Source organism: Ochotona curzoniae, unplaced genomic scaffold (assembly GCF_017591425.1).
Source record: "Ochotona curzoniae isolate NIBS_2020 unplaced genomic scaffold, NIBS_Ocur_1.0 contig_517, whole genome shotgun sequence".
NCBI classification, from domain to species: domain Eukaryota; kingdom Metazoa; phylum Chordata; class Mammalia; order Lagomorpha; family Ochotonidae; genus Ochotona; species Ochotona curzoniae.
Window position 1 is genome coordinate 5,345,531 of NW_024466454.1, and position 23,770 is coordinate 5,369,300.

Consider the following 23,770-nt stretch of genomic DNA (forward strand, 5'->3'; position numbering starts at 1 on the left):
TTAGTATACACTAAACTGTCCCCTTCTAGATCAAATCATCCCCCTAAAAGCTGTCCTCATTTGTCCTCTTGGTCACCATCTCCACCCAAACACATTGGCTGTTCTGATCTCTCTCACTGTTGATTTGTGTCATTGGGATCTGTCTTTCTGCACGTGGTGAAGCTGGGTTGGGCCACCTCTAGGTCTAGTTCTATCAGCTCTGACAGTCAGCTTGTTTCTAATCCCTTTGTTCTGGAATGTGCTTGGTCTAGAAAACAAGTCTGTGCTGTGTTTACCAGGAAGGTTGGGAGCTGCTACATAAACCAACTTCTTGATGTGGCGCTACAGCAGATCCTAAAGTTGTGGATCCCCCTCACTCCAAACCCACAGAACTTCCGTGTAGCTGAGCTGTGCAGAGAACAGTGAGGCCTGGGTGCCTTCTCCCATAGGCTGCAGGGCCTAAGGTTAGGAGACTTGAGACCACCTTAGATCATACAGATTTCCCTGAGCAGGAAGGTCCCTGCTATGGATGGAATTTGTTGAGATTGGCCTGCCTGGTGACCTGCGAGAGCCAGAGAGCATTGAATTGTGTCATTGGGCTGTGTGTACTGTACTGAGTTCATAAAAGAATAAACACTGAAGCTTGGGATGAGCCAAGGGAAGGAGAGAGGATAAGGCATCCTGGAGCCCTAGAGAACCAGGTACTCCTGTTAACTGCCTCATGCAGGGTATGAGAATTCATGTTACCTGAGGTTGAAGTCAAGGCATGTCTTAGAATGATGCTATTCAAATGCAGGTGCCTCTGAACCGCCCCCCCCCCCCCCACCGATCTGGCCAAAGTCAAACACTCAACATACATTTCCAAGGACATTGTTCCCTCCTGCTGGAAGATTTCAACACAATCTTTCTGGTTACCATGGATACACAGGACAAGGAGAGCCCAGGGAAGGTCATCTATGCACAGATGGGTCTACCACATGCAGTTGTGCAGGCTGCATACTGCACAACTCCAGGCCAAGGATGAGGTACCACACAGTGTTTTCTGGAAAATACAGACCTACCTAAGGCAACAGTCTTCCTAACCTCTGCAGTGAAACTGGCCATATTCCTCCCTGAGCAGCACACTTGGTAAGAAGCCTGAAACTGTTGGAAAGCAAGTGATAAGCAATAAATAGTGGTTAAGACCTAGATTATTTGCATTCAAATTCAAGTCATACCAGTGACTGATTGAACTCTTTGGATAGCTATCATAAGTTCTCTGTGCCTCAGTTTCCTTACATATAAATTAGGGAATGTAGCAGCACCCACCTTGTGGGATTGTTATAAATAAGTGCATGCACATAAAGCATTAAGACTGAAATCAGACATAATCACCATTTATTAAGGCTGGCTATCATTATTACGAACAACTTGGTAAAGAACTTGAAAACCAGATCCTGGAGGTGAAAGAATACCTTAGTCTGGAAAGGAGCAGACATAAGGGAGACCGATAATGAATATGCAGGGTTTTTTGGCTGAGCACAAGTCATTGGCTTAGGTTGTTTCAACTTCTCCAAGCCAATTTTGGAAGGATCTAGAGGCATTAAGAAGGGTTTATCATGTAGGCTTTTAAGAAAGCCCTGAAGAAACTATCTTTTTGAAATTCTACACATTTTGAATTTATTACATTTTTTATGAGTATTCCTTCTTTGTTTCCTTGAGAGTCTACAATATGCCAGACATTGTTCTTGGCCCCAGGAGATAGTAATGGGCCAGAAAAACGCCGCTGCCATGATAGAGTTCACAGACCAGTGCTCAAAACTAGACTATCCACTAGTTTCTATTCCTCCTATCTTCCAGGCCTTTTCTTTTTTGGTCACTGTGTATGTGGCTACATTTGAACTTCATGACTTGTCTCTCAGCCAGGCATCGTCAAGTCCCAATTTCCAGTCATGCCTTTTTCTCTTAGGGGGTTTTACTGTTTGGATTCTGTACACCTAGTTCATCCTGCCAATGCTGTTAAATGTTTCAGCAAGTACCGAGTGTGCTTGAAAACAAGAGTATCTGTAGGCATTTTAAAACTGAATGTTTAAAATTTAATCTAAGATGCACAGATTAGATGCAAAACTGGTTAATGTCTTACAGGGAAATAAAATTACAACCTTGAGTGTGGCCTTTTCTACCTGGGCATAAACCTCGGAGTTAGCACATGACTTCCTAGTGTCTGGATGCTAATCAAGAGGGAAATAGCAAAGCCAACCATGCACACATTCCCTTGGAAAATCACCTAATCTTCACCAAATACATTAAGCAATGCCCCCAAAATGATATGGAGATGTTCAGATGTTAAATATTTTATTACTCTTTTCACCAGGCCTATTGAAGGTTGTGTGACATTCGAGGGCGTTGTCTGTGACTCAGTGGCCTTTGTGGGTTCACTGTCTGCCTGTGGGGTCCCCCTCCCCTACCATGACGAAGGACCACAGAGGGAGCAGCTTACACAACATCACATTATCCCACTGTGTGCTCTCATGCTACCAGCCCAAGGCCAAGGTGTTGGCAGAGGCATGCTCCCTGTGAAGGAGCTGCTACAGATCCCCCTCTTGGTTCTGGCAGTTCCCTGGATGGTGAACACTTAACTCCACCACCACATGTCACTCTCAATTTGTGTCTGAATCCACAGCTCCTCTTTTTAGAGGCACTATTCATGTTGAATTAGGGGCTCATCCTGCTCCAGTGGGACTTTATCCGAACATAACCCTATTTCTGAACAAGGCCATTTTCTGAGGCACCTGGGGTTAGGGATTCAGCACAGGACTACAAAGGAGTGGGAAGTTATGGTTTTCTGGGTGCCCAGGAAGCCTTGTCTCTGTCACACAAGAACTTGACTTGTGTACAATTTCTAGGTCAATTTTTCTTTTAAAAATAGGAAAAAAACGGCATCTGGGATGTGAACTGCCTCATCTGTGGTCATACTGCAAGTTATTGGTCAAGGCAGATACTTTGACTTCTAGTTTCTCCCCCAGTGTCTTATTCATTCATTGATTATATGATCTTTTGTGAAGTACACATCTTTTGGAAAGCTTCAATTCTGTTGAAGAACATCTTGCACCTAATGACAGGAATAGGCTTTATACAGCAACTTAGAGTGGGGTTCAGAGGGACCCAAACACATGAGGGACCCTGGGACTGCCTGCAGTGGAAAGAAAAACTAGTTTCACATCTGAATTTCAACCTTTGAGAGGTTCCATATCACTGCTTTCTGGAAGATTCCCTCTGACATAGTGTGATATCCCCAGGCTCAGAAAAGACCCTGGGTAGGAGGATGAATGATGTAACTAATCAAATTAGTGAGGTGAGGCTGCTGGGAAGCATGCTAATTGGTTAATGAGTAAATGTAACCATTTTATTTAAATTAGCAGCAAATTTTAAGCAATCCTCAAAATAACCGAGAATATTAGCCCTAATTAGTTTAACAGCCTGGAAAATCCCTTCTAATGGGAAAAATACAATAATGGGGCCTCCCCACAGATTCTTATTCAGCCTATCACTCATTTTCACTCACTTGTTCACTCTTTGACTCATTCAACAAACATACACTGAGCACTAGTTTATGCCAAGAATTGTGAGAGGAGGAATTCAGCTTTGCCCAGCTCTCTGCCCTGGAAGAGTCCCAAGCTGGAGCAGGCTGCAGGCACTTTAGTAATTATAGTTAGCCTTAATAAGAAACCTTTCCACCTTCTGTCCCCTAAACTCCACCCCATTAGCCCATCAAAGGAGAAAGAAGACAAGACCAGGCCAGGGACTTCTCCCATTTGTTCTACCTAGATTTTACTGGACTATAAAGTGCAGTGGGAGATAAAAGTATATTTCCTTTGGGAAAACAAATTCACAGCTGTAGAAGAAGAAAGATGAAAGAGACGGGTGCCTTCTAAAGTTTTTGAAACACTGATATTACTACATTTGTGTTGCAGGAAGTGGCTCAAGGTATGCTCATTAGAGTTGAAAGAAATTTTCTATTTTAAGCTGGAGATGAAGTCCATGTTAAGTCAGGCAGTGGGCTTAAGAAAGGTATGGAATTACAGTTGAACAATTTTGACATCTGTGTCTTAGAATTTGCTTTTTTAAAAGTTCTCATTTGGTGGGAGAAAAAGAAGAAAGAGGAAAAAGAGGAGGAGAAAGGAGAGGGAGAGGAAGAAGGAAGAGAAAGAAAGAGAGAGAGAGAGAGAGAGAGAGAACTTGTTGATCTTGCTGTCAGTTGCTCTAGAAGCCATCAGCACAGACAGGTGTATTGAAGCCATGACCTCCCTGCTTGGTGGAGGTCCCACTGGTGTGAAAGGCCTTACAGGGATTGCATTTGTACTCCTCCCAACCCCGTTTTTCACATCAGATCTCAGAGACAGATGCTAGCTTTTCTCTGGATCAAGAACTGAAATATGTGGTCTAGCAAATTTTTCCACTCCTGTGTAATTTTTATCTGTAAACAAATAAGGAAACCAAACACTGTTTTTGAGACTTCCCTAAGCTTCATTCTTGCCTTTATCTCAGATTGTCCCCTCCATGACACTGGGTTGCACTGCCTGTAAGCAGGCTGATGACTTGTGTAGGGCCCCCACAGGGTCTTGGTTTGAGGGAGCTTCATGCAGCTCCAGAGTTGCGGCTACTCCCCTTCCAGCTCTGCCTCACTAGGGAGCTAACCCACACAGGGTTATTTCTGGATCTTTTACTTACTGTCCCTGAGCCTTAGCCTTGCACAGTCCAGGACCCAGCATTCACAGAGGCCACCAAGTGAGCCCTGGGTTGACCTAGGCTGACCTCAACACAGCCCCGTGATAGCCACACTATCTGGTACCATGTGGGCGGCCACACTCAGTTCATGTTTGAGGCACTTGCAGTTTCTCAGTGCAGGGGATCTCTGGGCTCCAGAGGACCTGGGTGGTGACATAGTTCAAGGAGTGGGTGCTTCGGATCTGGCAGGGCTGGTTCTGTTCCCAATTCTACATCTACCACATTTATGTACATGGTTCGAGCAAGCAGCATGATCTTTCCCCAGCTCCACTGTAACCTGAGATCTGTGAATTGGGAGCTGTGATGTTCCGGTTGCTGAACTATCTTGAGGATTGACGGCCTCTATGTGACCACACTTTGTGATTCTCTCTAGTGCGGTGGCCAGTTGCATGCTACCACCCAGAGCCTCCTCTCCAAATGTAAAACAGGTACATTCAGCAATAGTAAGTGCAGAAATGACCACTTGCAGTCATCCCTCCCCACGGTTGGAGTCGTTTCCCTCATTCTTGCAGTCCCAGAAGCCAAGTGCCTGTGCATCCGGCCTGAGGCCCAGAACCCAGGAACTGCACATCTGCAAGGAAGAGGTGAACATGTTTATTGATCTAGCCTGGAGGCTCACTCCTTCCTTACAATGAAAGAAATGAACTAACCTTGTTGGGCCCCTATTGCTGGTACTGAGCTGGGAATCCCCACTTTGCCACCTATTAGCTTAGGATATGAGCCAACACCCTTTCCCTCAAACATCTACAACTTAAAACAGATTAGTTCATAGTATTAAGTGCTATTTTATAAAAAAAAAAAATACTTATTTATTAGAAACCAGAGTTACAGAGAAAAGGGTAGAAACAGAGAGAAAGAGAGGAGGGTGGTGGTCATCCACTGTTCCACTCCCCACATGGCCACAATGGCTAGCACTGACCCAGGCCAACCCAGAAGCTGACACAGGCAACTGGGAACATCAGCTGAGTCTCCCACATGAAAGTAGGAGCCCAAGCATTAGGATCATCTTCCACTGCCATTAGTAAGGAGCTGGATTGGAAGTGGAGTAATCAGAAAACAAACTGACACCTATAGTGGTTGTACCCTGCATGTCACAACACCAGCCCAAGTAAATGGTATTTAAATAAAGATCATGTTAGTTTTTAACTGAATCATTCACTAACACATATGGGAGATCTTAAAATGTTCATGGAAAATGTGTATTATGAAAAAAACTATGCTTGAATTTCAAAATATTCAACTACATTTTGTATGTACTTTTTGAAGTACATTGTCCAATGAATTGAGTTTTATATTAGCACTCATATATTTGTATATACATGTATGTGTTCCTATTTACTTATGTGTAACTACTATGTATCAATCTTTGCTGGACATCACCTGTGTCAGCTTATGCAACTGTGCCTGTTTATTTTTGTTGGGTCCACTGATATTCCCAAATCCCACTGCTAGCAGTTTGTGAGCACACTTTGTTAAGTTTATAATAATAAGTGTTATCATGACTATTATGGTTTGAATAGTAGTTGAGCTGGACCACTAAGGTTCATGTATTGGAAACTTCGGCCCCCAAAGTCTTAAAATATAGTTACGTTATGATTAACGGATTGGTGAGGAATGTGAAAGATTGAGCTAATCGTGATGTCTGGGAGGTGGGCCCATGGAGAGGTCATGGGTCTTTGGGGTGTAGCTTTGGAGGGTAGTTCTCAGAAGAGGGTTGGTTATTTAAGCTGAGTTCCACCTTGCTTGCTTTCTGCCTCCTGGCTCGCCACATGGCCTGCCTATGCATGTGCTCCTCCATTGTCACCCTCCAGCTTTCCATAATAGCTACACGGAGAGAGCCACTTGATCATGGACTGAGAACCTCCAAACTGTGAATGGAAATAAGCCTTCTTCCCTCCCAGATTGCTCTCTGGGGTGCTGTGGTTACCTTGATGGACAGCCAATTGATACAACCACACACTCAGGAGCAGCCTCTCCAGGATAAGACTGGGAAGAAGAGGGATTTCCCTGCCAGCACTGCATCCCAGGGAGTTTGCTGCCCCCTGCTCTCCTCACCACCCACCTCCCCGAGCAAGGCACAGGGCACCAGCTCCATCACAACCACTCACTAGGACCTGCCTGCAGCTCTCCCTAATTCCTAGCCCACTGGAGCTGGCTCTCATTCTCTGGGTGATCTAACACCCTGCTCTCTAATAGACCCTCATTCCCATTATTCCCTTGGCAGTCACACACAGAGGCAGAGCCACCTGGCCTGGACACATCTGCTAAGCGTGGGGCTGCGGGAGGCCAGGGACAGAGGAACACAGATGTTGGCACTGCAAAGTTAACTCTGCCTTCTGTACTGAGTACTGGCAAACTTGCTGCTCTTGCAACTTCAGTGCCAGAAAAGGAGCCACTTGATTTCTAACTCATTACACATGATGTGTTCTTCACATTGTGTCCAAACCACACCATTGGACTTATAAACAGCAAACTTCACAGCACTTTTTTATTAAGCTCCTGCAGACTGGGAAGAGGCAGTCATTAGCAGCACCACACATGCACCGACACTCAGGCCCACTAACCAGTGAGAGGCCGTGGGTCTTGCCTTCCCACCCATCTGATGTTTGGGAGCCTTTGCTTCCCAGGCCTTTCTGGCCTTGGGAACGGGTTAGGAACCCAGCTGCAGAGGATGCTCAATTTAGATCCTGGCTTGGCTCTGTGCTTAATAAATCAACTTTGCCTCGCTCTGAGCCCCAGCTTCCTGATCAAGATAGTGGGAAGAGGCACTGTGAGGAAGGTGAAGTAGCAAACCACAGCACCTAATCAGGCACAGCACTGGGCTCAGTAAACAGGCCTCTTGTTCAAATAAGAGCAGTCTTTCTGGTCTCTAACCCTGAGTAAGAGATACTTCTTATGCTTTTATAATGTATGACAACAAATACCGATGATGCATTTATAGTTGTGGGACATTTATGATGACTAAAAATTGCCATAATAATAACCACAGCTTACATTTCTCGTTTACGCTTTCTAGGCAATTTATGTATAGGTTCAATTAATATTCCTTTCTTCTTTCTTTCCTTTCCTTGAAAGTCAAATCTACATAGAGAGGAGAGATACAGAAAGAAAGCTTCTCTGTGCTTGCTTACTCACCAAATCACAACAACCGAGGCTGGCATGGGCCAGCCAGAAGCCAGGAGCCTTTTCAAAGTCTCCCTTGTGGGTGTAGGGGCCCAAGCACTTGGGTCATCCTCTACTGCTTTCCCAGGTAGATTAGCGAAAGTAGATCAGCTGAGACTCCCAACTGACCCACACACCATGTCGGCATTGCAGACAGCAGCTTACCTGCTGCTTCACAAAGCCAGTTAATATTTTTTACAGCCACTACGACATAAGCATTGCTGTTATCCCAGTTTTACAAGGGGAAAAACAAGTCAAAGCCACCACACTAACTTGTCCAAGGTCAAACATTACCAGTTAGTAGGATCTGGCTTGGGTCGCAGGGTGCCCCACTACAGTGCCGAGGCTCGAAGCTGCAACTCAGAACAACCTTCCCCATTTAGCCCAACGTGGGGCTCTGTTCTCAAAATGTTCTCCAGCCAGGGTAGGACAGAGTTCTTCCACAGTGTGGTGTGATTTCAGTGCGACACAGAGGAGGCGTGCCAAGCACCATTCCTGGGTGGGTGAAAGCTGTGGTAAGCGCTCCAGGGAGGGAGTTGAGACCCCAGGTGTGCTCTGCTACTTAGGACCTAAAGCAAAACTGGATATAATCAGCTATTTACTCCCAACTCTCACTGGCTGTCTTAACTCCCAAGGGATGTCTATACATCCTCTTGGCTTGGGGTTCCTCACTTTCTCTTTTTCACCCTAAGGAACTGGGGAAGTCATATCACCATTCTAAGCATTCCAGGATCAAAGCACCAGACACAAAAATCCCTACTTCCCCTCCCACACACCCACCCACCCACCCACAAACTTCCTTTGCCCAGGAGTCCTCTCCTTAGGGCAATCTCTCTGGAGCACTCTACATCGGATGTGCTCCCTCATTTTGAGTCTTGGCACCTGATCTGATTCCTGTGGCACCTAGGTAAGTGCTCTTATAGTCACAGCTGGTTGTGAGATGTGACTTCCTACAGTCCGTGTGTAAATGCACCTGCAGTCTCAGTGGGTAACTAGGGAAGAATTTGTTTACTTGTTGGCAGTATCTCTCCACTACAGCATTGCAGTTTCTTTGGAGGCTATGACTTAGTCTCATTCGTAGGTGTACACCTGGTATTGAGCCCACCGTCTGGCACACATGGAGTGCTTAGTGTCCCTCTGGTCTGTTAATAGATCTATTAATAAACTGGTTCAATTCTTGAGTAAATGAAGTCAGTTCTGCTGAGGGAGGGTGAACTAGAGAGACACACAGGTGGCTGCAGCCCAGGATTAAAGCACACCAGCCTGCCGGGTACACCTGCTGCCCACTCTTGTTAGTGTGAGTTTCAGTCATTGATGGTCCTGCTTGGAGCCGAAGGACCTGCTCCTGTTGTTGCAGACCCAGGACCTTGCTATGGAGACTTGAAGGCTATGTTCTCTCCCACTCTGGGATGGAAGTCAGATTCTGGTCATCTTTCTTTGAGATGGACCAGTTGCTATGACATAGTTGAGCGGTACCAGAGGACAACACATCTTCCTGACTTCCTGCCACCACAAGCTACTTCTCCATTTGACCTAACCCCCAGACAAGATAAAAGTATACTCCTAAGACCCCAAGCGTTCTCCCATGGGTGAGCATACATCCACTAACACTTTCCCAGCAGCTTGTCATAGCTCATTCCCTTGTTCAAGATGACCCTGCCCAACTTCTCCCAGCCAAACCCAGGGTGAGAGCAGCAGGCCAGTGCTGCAAGCCTTGAGTCCACAGAGGCATGTACTCTCACACTCACATAGAGCAGGACAGGGGCAAGTTTCCACGCAGGTTGGACAAGTGCTCTGATGTTGCTTGTTCCAAACAGGTCCTCAGGAATGGGCTCCTTTATGTGCTGTCCATCACCACTTACTCTCAGTAGGGCATCACTGGCATTGTGGGTGGAACTGACCTCTTCACACAGGCTCCTTTCTTTCTCTGGATGCTGGCCTCCTCCCCTGTCAACAGGGGACCAAAACATCCACCTGCATTTCCAAAGGGTCCCTAGAGGATGTGGTTCTAGCCCTAGCTGAGACTCTGAGAAGGAAAGGCTATGAAAAACAGGCTGTGAGGTTCGGAACTAGCTGATGTCCCCAAGTGTGGAAGTCTGATTTGTATTTATATCGGGGCAGCTCATGGATATGCTTACTGTTTCGTGAAAGTACCTAAGGAGATGCACTTGGAATATATTATGTGCGTTTGGATTCTGCTATTCGATTTTTCTAATTCCATTGCAACCACATTGCCATTGTCCCCATTGCTTGAAATCTGTTCACTGCTGCCCATTATCCCTCTGAGGGTAAAGTTTTAGTGGAGTCCTTGAGGTTAGCACTGTGTTAATGCACTGGGAATTTTAGCAGAGCTGGGCCCTTCAAATCAATCACCAGAGCAGCGTACCATATTTTTTCTTACTCAAAAATCTTCTATTAAATGCAGTGACATGTGTGGGAGTGGAGGTTGGTTTGGGTGAAGGACATGTTTAAAAGGAAAATTTCATAACATGATATATGCAGGAAAAAGTCTTAGTTCTTATAGAACTGAGCTACAGAATAGATCGACTACTCTGTATTTAGCTTCTTGGGAATATACTGGGTAACTCAGAAATGCCACCATATTTGTCCAGGGTATTATGGGTGCTTAAGAAAGATGGATTGAATAAAGAAACAACTAAATTGATGCATAGATGAACTATAGCTTTTAAAGTACTAATCACAAAATGGAATGAGTTAATGTTGTCAGTGTTTACCTCCACATCCCTTCTTGGAGTTTCGCGTCCAGCACCTGACCGTAGGGCCTAAAGAGAGCTGCCACTCAGGGAGCATTTCAGCCCTGTGATGCATGGTGCCATGGTCAGGGAAGGTCTGGAAGGACATGGCATGGTGAAGGCCTTTATCCTAGACAGCAAGTGGGTGGGAGAGTGGAGATGGCCATTGTAGATGGTTCTTCCCAGCGTTTTCTGTGGAGGGCTGTAGAGAAAGGGAGTGGCCGTTGGAAGGGGCATGGATGGGAGGGGAGCACTCTGATTGGCTGTTTAAGAAAAATAGGAAGCATGTCTGCAGGCTGGTGGGTAAGAAATGAGTACAGAAAGAGATCTGATCGATGAGGGATAATTCATGAAGCAACATCCCTGGCATGGAGACAGGGAAGGACAAGAATGGATCAGATCACATGACTCCAGAACAGTGACTGCTTCCCCAGAGGCCCTGGTGCAGGACCTAGGGAGGCGTAGGAACATCCAGGCATGGGGGTCCTGCCTGGGAAGCAGAGACTTCTGGATCTGTGGGAGTGAAGAGCCCTAGCAAAGCTGCTGACAGGACTGACTGAGATGCCCAGCAGGTGCCCCAGCAAGGAGTACAACAGCACCCCATTGAGGCTGAAGAGCATAGATTTATGATGGGTCTCACTTGTCATCCTGTGAATCACTTGCTAGCATCCAGAGAGCAGGGATGGGGGCCAGGAATGAGTTAACAGGGTGTAGAAGGCAGGAAAACTAAGGAATTACAAACTCAAAGCTATTTGCTGGCAAGGAAATGGTTGAGGGATTATACTAGGCAGAATGACCAGAAGGGAGTTGAGAGCATGAGTTGTGTTGATGGCCTTCCCTGGCCTTCGGATAGTAAGAGTGGGAGGCATTGAGCTGCACAGATGGCTGGTGGAAGTAGGGATGTGAAGGGGAAGATATTAGAAGACAGCCAGACATTGGGGACATAAAGAGCTGGAGTCAGGGTGTGAGTAGCTCAGGTAGCTGGAATTGAGGCCACAGGGCCACAGTACCAGGTAAGTGGTCAGCTGACACTATGGTGTTGCCCAGTAAGGTGCAGAGAAAGTTATGATGGACTTGGATAAGAAGAATACAGAGTGCCTGGGTCTGTGGTTTCAGGAGAAGATAGATCTGCACCAGAAGGGAGAGCTGGAGGTGGAGAGAGGTGAGCATCAACTCCACCACATGCTGCAGATGGGACAATATGCAACTGTACCAACACACATACACACACACGGCAGCATCCTCCAGGAAGATCCCGCTTTGGTAGGGCAGTAAACTTGACTTTTGTTGGAAAATACAGGGAAGACTCCAGGAGCTTTGTGCAAGGTTCCCCAAGACTGAAACAGATCCTTCAGAAGGAAAGCCAACTATGGGAGAAGCACAGAGCATGTCTGGATGGGGAGAGGAGGGGAAAACTCCATCAGGACAGCATAGGTTCAGTCTCACCCAGGGATACACTGGAGAACAACCCAGTGTATCCCGATCTCATCCAGGGATATACTAAAGAACTTTGCAGAAGACAGGCAATTCATCCAACACGCATGATGGCAGGGCCTGGCATTGCTGAGAAAAGCTGAGCTATGGGGTTTCCACCATCACTCCCATGATGAAGGCCCTCTGACAAGCCAGCAACAGTGGCAGAGTGGCCCATGGAGGTGGAACTGTCAAGGATTCCCCATCAGAGGGCCTTGGTGATATGGGGTCACTGGTGAAACCTCTGAGCTAAAGGAGGCCCCTGGGAACTGTGGGAACTGAAGAGAGAGGTAGCAGAAGAGTCACCCTGTCTGCTGTCCTTGCATCCCAGGCAGGCACATTTCAATTCTCTCCTCTCTGTCCTCATCAAGTTCTGTCTTCATCACAACCTTCCAGAATTCAAGCTGCCTTCAGTCCAGCATCAACAGGGCTGTGTGAAATCCCTGCTCTCCCAAAGGAAGGACTCATAGAATTCTGGTTGCCAAGGAGAGAAGAGGGCTGGGTCACAGCGACCTTGGGAGGTCAGGAAAGGGCTCACAGGAAGAAAATGTAGGACATGGGCCAGCAGAAGCAGAGTAAGCCCGTCAGAGAGGGGCTTCCCGTGGGAATGCTGAACCAGAGCCTGCCTTCTTCCTTTATTAAAAATCAGGGCATCATTGCAGGTCTGGCTTAGCAGTTCATGCCAGTCAGGATCCCCTCATCCCACGTCAGAGTACCTGGATTACATTCCCAGCTCCAGCTCCTGCTGCCAGGAGGCTGCCCACTCAGCCATGGGGAGCAGCAATGTTGGTTTGGTTATTTGGGTCCCTGCACCCATGTGGGGGACACAGATTGAGTTCCCAGCTTCAAGCATTGACCTGAATGAGCCCCAGCTCTTGCTGATATTCAGGAAATTAACCAGCAGATGGAAGATTTCTGTATTTTTTTTCCCGCTCCACCTCTCAAACAGATGCATAAATGCCATTTTAAGAGAAAAATTGGGGTCTTCTGTTGGGTGAGAGATGGCCTTTAGAGAGAATGACCTGTGTTGAATCACAGCCCTGCATTTGTTATCCAATACTTCATCTCCGTTCCATTCTGTCATCTCAGCTGAAACTTAAGAGACAGCCATTCCCCTAGCTACCAGACTGCTCTCCAGATTACACGAGTGTACGACGGGAAGCATTTGCCACCCCTGCCATCTAGTAAGAACTTACTAAATGTGAAATATTATCATTACTATAATTATTTGTGATTATCTTCATCCAGAAAGAGCACAAAAGAACTGCAATTGCTGCCCACCCACACACTCTGACAAACACACCTGTGAAAATGAGCCACCAGATCAGGACCCTGATATAATAACTACCCACAGATGAGTGGGTTGATTTAGCCCGAGATTCTACTGGTGAGGACGTTGGACTGGGCTGCTGCTTTGCTACACCAGTCTCTGCTGGGTTCACACAGATGTTTGGGCCAGCTACTGGTCAGCCGTTGTTCTCTGCTTCTAGAGAATGGTTGACTGTCAGCCAGAGGGCACAGCCTCTGGGCCTAATCCTGATCTGTTTCCCAGGGCTGCAGAAGGGGTCCAGCTCAAATGTGCCTGATGCTTCTCTGATACCCTGTGGATGTCACCTTTGCTGTGGAGGTCACATTGGCCAATGTTAAATCACACACCCAAGTCCAGGCCCAAGAGGAAGGGAAACAGACTCCCCCCAAAAAGAGATGAGCTCAGAGTCCCACTGCAAAATCGTTTGCAGGCAAGGATGAAAAAAATTTGCAGCGACTTTAAAAATCAATCACACTGGTCTTGTATATTCACTTTTTGATGAATTTGTTCACTCAATCCAAACTGCCTATCTTGTGATATGGCAGGAAAAGGGATTCCCACAATGACGACCTTTGTTTGTGGTCCATCTGGCATTGCTATCGGACCTGTATAACATCCAGTAGGGAGCTGGAGTTTCCCCTCCTCCCTGCAAGACAGGCTATATTCTCCCGAGCAATAATGGAAATGGAGATGGGGGTGGTGCTGGAGCAAGTTGCTCAGAGATTTTTTTTATCTGCAGATTAAAATCAGATGCCATTATTTCAGACACATGAACTCTCTTTTGCTCTCAGCTAACTTCTCCCTACTGAATCTTAACCTCCGAGTTTTATTACCAGACTTTTTCCCATACCTTCCTAGTTACTGAGATTGCTAGAGGGTCCAGAACCCACTTTTACTGTGTGTTAAAATGTTACACACACACACACACAGCCTCTCTCCTCAGGAACATTCTAAACTCTTCTTAAGACAGCACAGGAACCTTGCTGTGAACAGGAAGGAGTTGAGCCTCCTCATTTCTCACAAGGGCCAGCTAGGAGTAAGACCTGGCAAGACTGTGTCCTAGGAGCAAATATTAAAAAATCTTTTGCTGGGGAGAGAGCTTGTTCTATCTAAGCCATTAATCCACAGGGCTATAAGGGGAGTGGTATGGTAAGCTATTGGTCTGAAACAGGGCAGAGAAGAGCTTACAGGAGGCTTAGACAGGGGTAGGATGCAGGCCCTAGGGAGTGGGCAAGGAGGGATTTCTGAATTGGAGTGCAAACGTTCCTGGAATAAATGATATCAATCTAATCAGACAGTGAGCTTTGAGTACATGTTAGGTGTCAAGCAATGGGTTGGATTGTAGGAAGCTCATGTGAGCAAGAGACATGTGGCCTGTCTTCTGGGAATTTGTGCTCTAGCAGAAGATGGTTGACATTGTAAGAGCATTGCTAACAGCTGATACGAAGCACTGCTCTTTGCATATCATTCTACTGGACTCCTGTGAGGTTGGCACCATTGGGAGCCCCTGTGTTTACTAGTGACTCAATTGAGAGAATACATGGCAGAGTAAATAGTGGAGAGTGGAAGAAGGAAATCTAGGGGGTTTCTGTCCAAGTTGATCTTTGTTGAACCCACCCTCTTCATTCTCCCCATGTTTAATCACGTCTGCCACATCTGGATCTCCAAAGTCCCTTGTATGCTTTCCTAAGAGCACATGTCACATTTCGTGAGTCTGTTCAGTGTGATGAATTGGTACAGGAGCACAGCAAAAGGGTTGTCAGTCATTTTCAGATTTTATTATGCTCCAATAACATATGACCTCAAAATCTCAGTGGCTTACAATAGCAGACATTTCTCGCTCATGCTACACGTCCATTTCTTCCCCAACCTTATCTCTCGTCTGCAGCATCTTGTCAAAAGCAGCGATAGTAACAAAACATCGCTCATCACCTACTGCAAATGATGTGTCTTGATCACCACAGGCTGGCTCTCCAGTGGGAGACCAGGCAGGGATGGAGCGAGGAACCCCATCACAGGATGGCGTCACAGCTGCAGGGAAGGACTGACGAGGGGACTTTATATATTGGTGTCCCACAGATCAGAGGCAGCAGCAGACTCAGAACTCCCAGCCTAAGGGCTGTCGTCTAACAGAGTGGAGAGAGCCTGTCAGATGTGGTATTCCCAAAAGACTCAGGGGTATTGAGTTTGGTGTTTACAGTGAGCCCTGTTGCTGACTGAGGCTGTACCAGGGCACCAGTGCAGCAGGACTATGGACTCAGTCTCAGGCACACCTGCTGAAGGTCATGGACAGAGGGGCCAAGGTGGACTAGTGTCTATACTCAGCCATCGTTGTGACTTGGGCATCCCTAAAAGCAGACCCTGAGACAAGTTGGAGGCAAGTCACTGCTCTGGAAAGTGATTCTGTGACAGACTGGTGAGGCCTTGGGAAAATAAACTGGGTAGGGAGAAGGAACAACAACCAAGAGTACACATCCAAGCAAGCCCCGAGGCTGGGTCAATGTTGACATTTCCAGAAACCTGGAGGCCATAGATGAAAAAGGGCAGAATTACCCCATGGAGAATTACCCCATGGAGGAAGCAGGGCAGGCTTTTTGCATCTACTTCTGTCCGTATTTGGTTGAGGACTGCTCCTAGAGCCCAATGCAGGCCTGGCAATCACCTGCAAATCAAGGTCCTCAGATATGGGAGCGCCTCCTCCATGTGCAGGTGCCAACAATGCTTGTTGCAGCTACCAAGAGGGCTGGCGCAAGGGTGTTCTGTAGAAGTAGACAGAATGAGTTATCTGGGAGTTCCTTGGGCTTGCTCCTCTGTACAGGAGAAGCCAAGCCCAGAGAGAGATTATGAACAATAGTCACCAGACCCTTGCTAAGCTCCAAGTCTCAAATCTGGTTCACCAGCCAAGTCGATTTTGCAGGACAGTTCGCAAGGGCTATCCACCCACCTGCCACTGACAACAGCACCACAATTCTGCTCCTCCATGAGCATTCGTAGGAGCCTTTGAGTGCCATATGACTGCTTGCCCCCTCGCAACCGCATGGCTGTATACACTCTGCACACATCCTGCTTCCCTGAGACAAGCTCAGATCATCTACTGCTGGAGCCTGTCCCAGTCCACTGCTGTGTATGAAGCCTGCTCAATAATGTCTCTCTTGGTAGTATGCGCCTGCTAGGCCTGGCCTGGCCTGGCCTTTGTTTGCAGCCTCATATGGGGTCAGAGCCCTCCATGGGCCAGCACCTGTGTCAGGCAGAGCCAGGCTGCTCAATATATAGACAGAGAAGAGAAAGAAATGAGGAACATGACAGGAGGCCAAAGTCTAGGTCAGGGCAGTTTGCTAGTGCTGTTTCCTAGAGACAAGCACAGTAGGTGGCAGGAAGAGAGGGACTCCACCAGCTGTTCCCATGAGGATTCCCTGACCCTTGTCATATCCTGCACTGTGATGACTTGGCCTTCCTCAGAGTTCTCAGCTGCTTCTCCACTTGCACCCACAAAATGAAGACACCTCTCAGGGACTCATTAAGACCATGTGTCCTGTCCCCTGGCAGCTCCTTACCTGCTACCAGCTCAGTCAAGCACACTGACTGAACAGGAGTGACACATATCTCTATCCTGGCAGAAGATCAGAAGTTCACAAACTTCTGTACTTCAAACAGTGACCTGCTTTGTTACAACAAATGAGTAAATCATGCACACTCATGGTGTCTAACATCACCCAATAGCTAAGGACCCTGCAGCTACAGTGGCTTAACAAACCTCTCGCTTTGTCCGACGTGTGTTCTGGAAGTGTCTCCTGTGTGTTCTGGATTTGTCAAGACTCTGTGTGGCAAAAGACAGAAACTCAAGCCAAAGCAAATGCAAAAGTAATGTCATCATCATCTCTCTGTCTCTTTGTCAAGATTTATTTATTTTTATTGGAAAGCGAGATTTATGAAGAAAAGGAGAAAGGTCTTCCATCCCTGGGTTTACTCGCTGAGTGGCCACAATCGCTGGAGCTGCACTGATCCAAAGCCAGGAGCCAGGAGCTTCTTCCAGGTCTCCCACGTGGGTGCAGGATCCATCCTATACTGCTGTCCCAGGCCATAGCAGAAAGCTGCATGGGAATTGGGGCAGCCAGGACATGAACCAGTGCCCATATGGGATCCTGATACATGCAAGGTGAGGACATTAGCCACTAGGCAAGGTCCGTCATCATCTTTTGTAGTGACAAGTTCATAACTGCCTCTGGCTTCAAACAAGGGCGGATCCAGAAATTGAAGGAGTAAAGTCAGTCTCTCTCTCTCTCTCTCGCTCTCTCTCTCTCTCTCTCCCTCCCCCCTCTGGGGTGTGTGTGTGTGTGTGTGTGTGTGTGTGTGTGTGTGTGTGTGTGTATAAAGTGGCTCTCTCCTATAGTGAAGTTTTCCTGGTTGTGCTGCAGAAGAAAGCAGACCTAGAGCCTTGCAGAAACATGATTTCACAGAGTCCCAGGGGGAGATTTCCATTAGCTCACATGCTGGGTGATCACTGGGTCATGTGCTGATCTAGAACTAATCTCTAGGCCAAGGCCATGTGGAGCAGTGCTTTGAATGGCCAATCCATTGATGCAACCAAGGTGACGCAAGAAGCTGCAGCAACAAAACAAATGTGACCCTCAGCATCCCACAACTCTGTTCTTCTCTGGGTTCTCTCTGGCCTCTTGCTGGTTCACTCCTGCCCAACTCAGGGCTTCAGTGCAGGAGACCGCCAGTGACTGTACAAAGGAAACACACCTTGAGTCCAGGGTCACAAGGAGCACCCCCACCCCAGGACAGTGCAGAGAGAGAGATGGTAAAGCTGTGGGTGTGAGACCTGGGAGGAAACCACAGTACACCACCAACAGCTATGAACCCTCCCAGTCCAGCAACAGTGCAGCCCTCCTTCATTCCTGGCTGCACAACGGGCAGCAGAAGTCAGGCACAGCTTGACCTTTTCAGTTCGGGATTTCAAAGACAGTGGTCAAAACTCTGCTTTTCTCTCTGCTACTCTGCAGAGACACAACCAGAATCTCCCAACCAGGCCTGCCCGAGGCATCTATAACCTCAGCAGCCATTCACTTTCAAGACTCTGACCCCCTCAGCTGGGTTCACAGACTAAAATGCATGATGAGTTTGTAGGTCCCTCCTGGCCCAACAGGGTGCTGTGCAGACTTTCCAGCCCCAGGCTCATCCCCAGGCATAGATGCTCCCGTTGCCTACAGTGGCACTGTGCAACAGAGCCTTGGTGACTGTGTTTACCTTGTTTCCTTTGCCATGAGCCCCTTGCCTTTGTCAGTTATCTGGGCAAACTACCCCATCCTCAGGCTGTTCTGAAAACTGCTTGCTCACTGACAACCCCAGGTAGAAATTCACTGCAGGGTGTCCCAGCAAGTTGACGAGTTGCCTGTGATATGCGCAGCAGAGTCTCCCATTTGTTCTGAGAGCTTCTGTCCCCACCAAACTGATATCTCAAAGCAGGGACACATCTTGCTCTTCTCAGCTTCCCCAGTGCCCAGCCCAAACCTAGCCCTTGACAGGATACAGGGGGCATTACTGTTTTGCACTGTATCAGCTGCTGATGGATGGGGCTGCACAGCAGTTATGGCCTCCATCCCCAAAGCTGGGAGATCCAAGGGCTTAACCATACCTGTTCCCCAACTGCCAGGAAATAGGGGAGGCTCTGAGCTCTCGAACTGTGCCTGGAATGTTTGTGCTTCACAGCAAAGACAGGAGTGTTCACAGCTATACCGGTTTTTCATTCCTCATGCACCCTAGTGCTGGCATGGGTGGACATAAGATTATTTTGAAAATGACTCCCTCTTTGCTCCTGATTTAACATCCGTGTACTACGGCCCTCAGTACAGAAATGAACCTCCATGCCCCATGGGTTAATGGCCAATGACCAAACCCTTAAATCAGCTCTCCCTGTCTGCAGAGAGGCCTCTGGCTCATACTTGGGTAAGGAAAACAAAGAGCCCATTTCTCATACACATGGTAGATGTTACAGTCTATACATTGGAATTGAATAAAGCCAGGCTCTGCCTCCCATTTCCTCCATTCTGCTATGTCTGGAGGAGCTGCATGGTGGAGGATGGGGTGGGTAGTAAAGCATCCATAGACACAAGAAAGGACAGCCAGTTCCACTGTACCCTTCCGTCAAGTCCCCAGCTTGGCTGCAAGGGAACACATTGGAGACCCAGCCCTCCACTGGCTCTCTCCTTATTTAGCCCAGTTGTTGGAGCCAGAGTGACCCTGCAAAGGTAGGCGAGGATGGTGGCTGATGACCTGTGGTGCCAGAATCAAACTCTCTCATCTTATACTTCAGCTGCTAGCCATCAATGGGGTAACTTTGGGCACCTGGCATTCAGTGTGGCTCATCTATAGGGTGACAGATAGTAGTCATACAAAGTGAGCATCCCTAAACCAGAAAACTGAAATATGCAGTTGTGTGGGTGCCCACAGGATGTCACAAAGAGAAAATGCCACACCTGAGCTCATGTCACAGTGAGTTGCAGTCAAAATTCAAATGCATTCAAGTCATTCTGTGAGATCACTGTCAGACTATATGTGTAAGGCATACCAGGAAACCTCAAAAGTTTGCAGAAAACAGAACAAAAATAAGTTATTTAGGTGCAAAACAATTTGGAATTTATCCATGTGAGAGGTCTTCAGAAAGCTCATTAGACATGTGTATTACAGAAAGCTGTGGATTTTGAAACTGTTGCACCATAATAAACTGGTCTTTTCATTTCATTTTTCCCAACTCTTTGAAGTAGCCTTGTAAATTAACTATAGATGAATCTTATATGGATGGGATCCCACCTCTAAAATTTGTTATTTGAATACAGATATTCCAAAATTTGAAGAAAGAAAAAAAAATTTGGAACACTCTTGGTCCCAAGCATTCCAGAGAAGGGACATCCAGCCAGTACTTGCCTCAGAGTCACGATTAAGATTGAAAGAGAAAAGCATTTAAGATAGTTCATGCCTGATTCATAGTAAGAGCTAAAGAGAATTCTGCTTCTATTTGCTGTCTAAGGCGCATGGTTTCTTAGCAGCAATGCTGTTGATGTTTGGGGCCAGAGAGTTCTATGCTATAGGAGGCTGCCCTGGGCATAGTAGGGTGCAGGACGGCATTTGTAACGTCTCCCAGCTAGATTATGTAGTAACCCCATTCTCCCATCCCTGCTGTCATGATGACCAAGAATGTCCTCAGACCACCCAACCATCCCTTGTTGGGCACAGTTACCCCTGTGGAGCATCCCAGCTGCAGGTCGCCTCTCACTTAAATCCTCAAGGTTCCCCAGGGCAGTGCAGGCTGGGTGTGCAAGCACTGAAAGTGGGACACCTTGTTCCCAACTGCTCTTTTGTTGTGCTCAGGCCATTAATTGATTCAGGGCTGGACTTTTGACATGTCCAAGTGAGGACTTCAGATGGCCCTCTGGACTGTGTGTCCATCTGTAATCTGCACCAGTGCAGATGCACTTTGTCCCTTGCTTTTTAGATACCGAGCAAGTGTCTTTCTCTATTATGATTGTCCCTAGACCCTGAAGCCAAAACCAGCTCGGTGACAGGTGTATCTGATAGCAAGTGCACACGTAGCTCCCAGAACAGCTCCCCAGACACTTCAGGGCAGCCAAGTGAACTAATTTTCATGAGCACCTAGGGGGCTGCTGGTGGCTGCTGGTGGCTCCCTGGAAAAGAGAGGCAGGCTCTGGTGGTAGGGGTGAGAGGGACATGGAAGTGACTGACTCCCTGGCTCTCTCATCTCACAGCCCACACTCCTGAGTCATGCAGAAGTAGGGTCCTGCACACAGGGGTAACTAAGAGCTCCACTACCCTGAGGAGCCTGAGAAGTTCAACAGGTGCTTACCTGTTAGAGAGGCCCAGGTGGCAGGCTGAGGGCCTGTTCTTTTCCATACTCAGGAAGGCTTTCTGGAAGGATTGGATTTTCATTTCTGTTTTCAAAGTAGCAAGAGTCAGGGTGAGTGAGAAGAGAAACAGGGACAGTTCTCAAATAGGTGTGATTAGGGCCACTGCCTCTGTGTGGGTTCCCATGTGGCTGTGGTTCTTGCAGGACAGGAACCCCTGGGGTTGTCCTGTGTTCGTGGACCTCAATTTAGGGATGGTTTATTGGTTGAATGGATGTATGGATCACATGGTTAATGGCACAGCTGTTTAAGTTCCTAAATCCTACCACCGTCACATTCTCCCTTAAGCCCAGCGGAGGTCACAGTGGGTCATCAGAGCATCATTGGCTTTGCTGGGTGGAAATCCAGCCCACATGATAGTTGGTCTCAAGAGTCCAATTAGAAGTCTATATCTTAACTATCCCATTGAGGATGGGAGAGGCTCCCTGGCCTGTGTGTCCTGCTCACATTCCCGTTGGCAGTTCTGCCTGTGTTTGGCTTTGGTCATGAATTGTGAAAAAGATCAGCCCACATTACTGTTGTTGATGCCTACCTTCATGGAGTCTGCAACCTAGTCATTTGGAGATGACCTCAGAGAGTGGAACTCTTGGCTATGATAAGTATCTTCCACTATTCTCCAGACATACTGTCCACCTTAAGAAGCCAACTTCATGAAACATGTCAATGGGTTCCATCTGGGCTCTCCCGATGGGCTATCCCAATAGGGTGGGAGAGTGAAGCTGGGCTGTGTGTTCAGCACCCCTTACCACTATCCCCAACCTTCTCTTCAGGAAGCCCTAAGCCCTCTCTCCACAACTGTGCTGTCTCCCATAGTCCACTGGGCCTGTAAGTAGTGACAGTTCTGGGTCATTTTTCCCAGGAAACTGTCCTTTCCATGTGGCTCATGTCTTAGACAATTATGCCTTTCGTCCATTCTCCAATTTCCCCACCTCAGGCCTTCACTTGTACTCTGACCTAACTGGTTCTTAGAGCACAGGAGCAATGCTACCTGCCCTCTACTCTCTCCTCGGATCCTGAAGAAGACTTCTGACGCTGGAAAGGAGAGGTTCATGAAGGCCTTGACTTGCATCTGGGGGCCGAGATTTCAGGAGTCCCAGCAGAACTCAGAAGTGGAGCCTCTGGTGCTTCAGTAGGTGGAACAGGCCATCTTCTCCTGCTTTCCTGAGTGAGCAGCACCCACTAATAGTAACCACGATGCCAAATCTCCACTGTGCCTCCCTGGCAGTGAGCATGTCCCATCATGTGTGTAGCCTCAAAGCATCGCTGGGGAATGGAGCACATCTGGTGTGACTCTGCTGGGAGAAGCCCTTGGGTACACATGCATCCCTGGTTCCCACAGTCTCAGCCATGGGCCATTTCCCCTTGCTGATTTGCCAAGTATCTTTGCTGTCAGAAGCCAGAGCTTTGAGTGCAACTGTCTGTTGATACCTGCAAGTTTTTTTCATTACTCATTGAACCTGAGGGTGATCTTGAAGATTCCCCCCAGCACAGCTTCAGTGTCAAACAAATTTGCCACTTGAGAAATTTTAAGAATGAAGTTTTTTTAAGAATGAAGTTGCCATCCCCAACTGTACATAGTCTTGGTGCGGATGGAAATTATGGGCAACATCTTCCCCAACCCCTAAGACTCTGAGTCCCCAAAGACATGGTTTGGGTCATTTTGCTCAGTGTGTGTTGGCCAGTCGTAGTGTGGGGCACAAAATATTCATGGAGGAGGCCCACAAGCCTGTACATAATGGCTGCAGAAGATGCTTCTTCAAAGTCTGGGTTGTAAAATCAAATTAAAAAGCCATGGCCCATGTTTTTCAATGAAAGACTGGAGCAGAAAACATCAGCTTGTAACTTTTATTTCTTGGAAATTTTGTTTGTATTACACATGCAAGCCAGACAGCCATTGCCATAGAAAGTCGTTTGAAGACTGCTGGACATAAAGAGTCCAGGAGCCTTGATGTGACCTGTAGTGAGCTGCACTGTAGGACTCAAACCCGCCCCTTTCCTGCTGCAATTTACCTTGTCCCTCCTCTCTTCCTCCCACCCCAGAACGTGTACTACACAAGCAGCCAGCAGATACACGTGGGCATCCTCAGCCCCACAGTGGACGACGACGACAACCGGTGCCTGGTGGACGTCAACAGCCGTCCACGGCTCATCGAGTGCAGCTACGCCAAAGCCAAGAGGATGAAGCTGCACTGGCAGTTCTCTCAGGTACTGGTCCCAACCCCAGGGGAAGAATGGCAACAGGGTGGGGCCAGGGAGAGGAGACGGGGCACCAGGCTGCTGACATGCCATCCTTCCATGTACTGGGGCTTTTGTCTGCATCATCTGATCCTGGCTCTGCAGGAGACTGTCATGATGGTTTCTCTCATAGCATGTCCTGTCATCACTAAGAAAACTGGAAAACTGCT

The 23,770-nt window shown here is 47.5% G+C and overlaps 1 protein-coding gene across 2 annotated transcripts in view; it reads left to right on the forward strand.

The window, feature by feature from the left end:
• GALNT18 (polypeptide N-acetylgalactosaminyltransferase 18) overlaps positions 1 to 23,770 on the forward strand; it is a 328,177-nt gene that overhangs the window by 294,184 nt on the left and 10,223 nt on the right. For both annotated transcript variants that reach the window (XM_040989115.1, XM_040989116.1), the window contains one exon: positions 23,406 to 23,570. In XM_040989115.1, the coding sequence (XP_040845049.1) occupies positions 23,406 to 23,570 (165 nt within the window). The remainder of the gene's footprint in view (positions 1 to 23,405; positions 23,571 to 23,770) is intronic.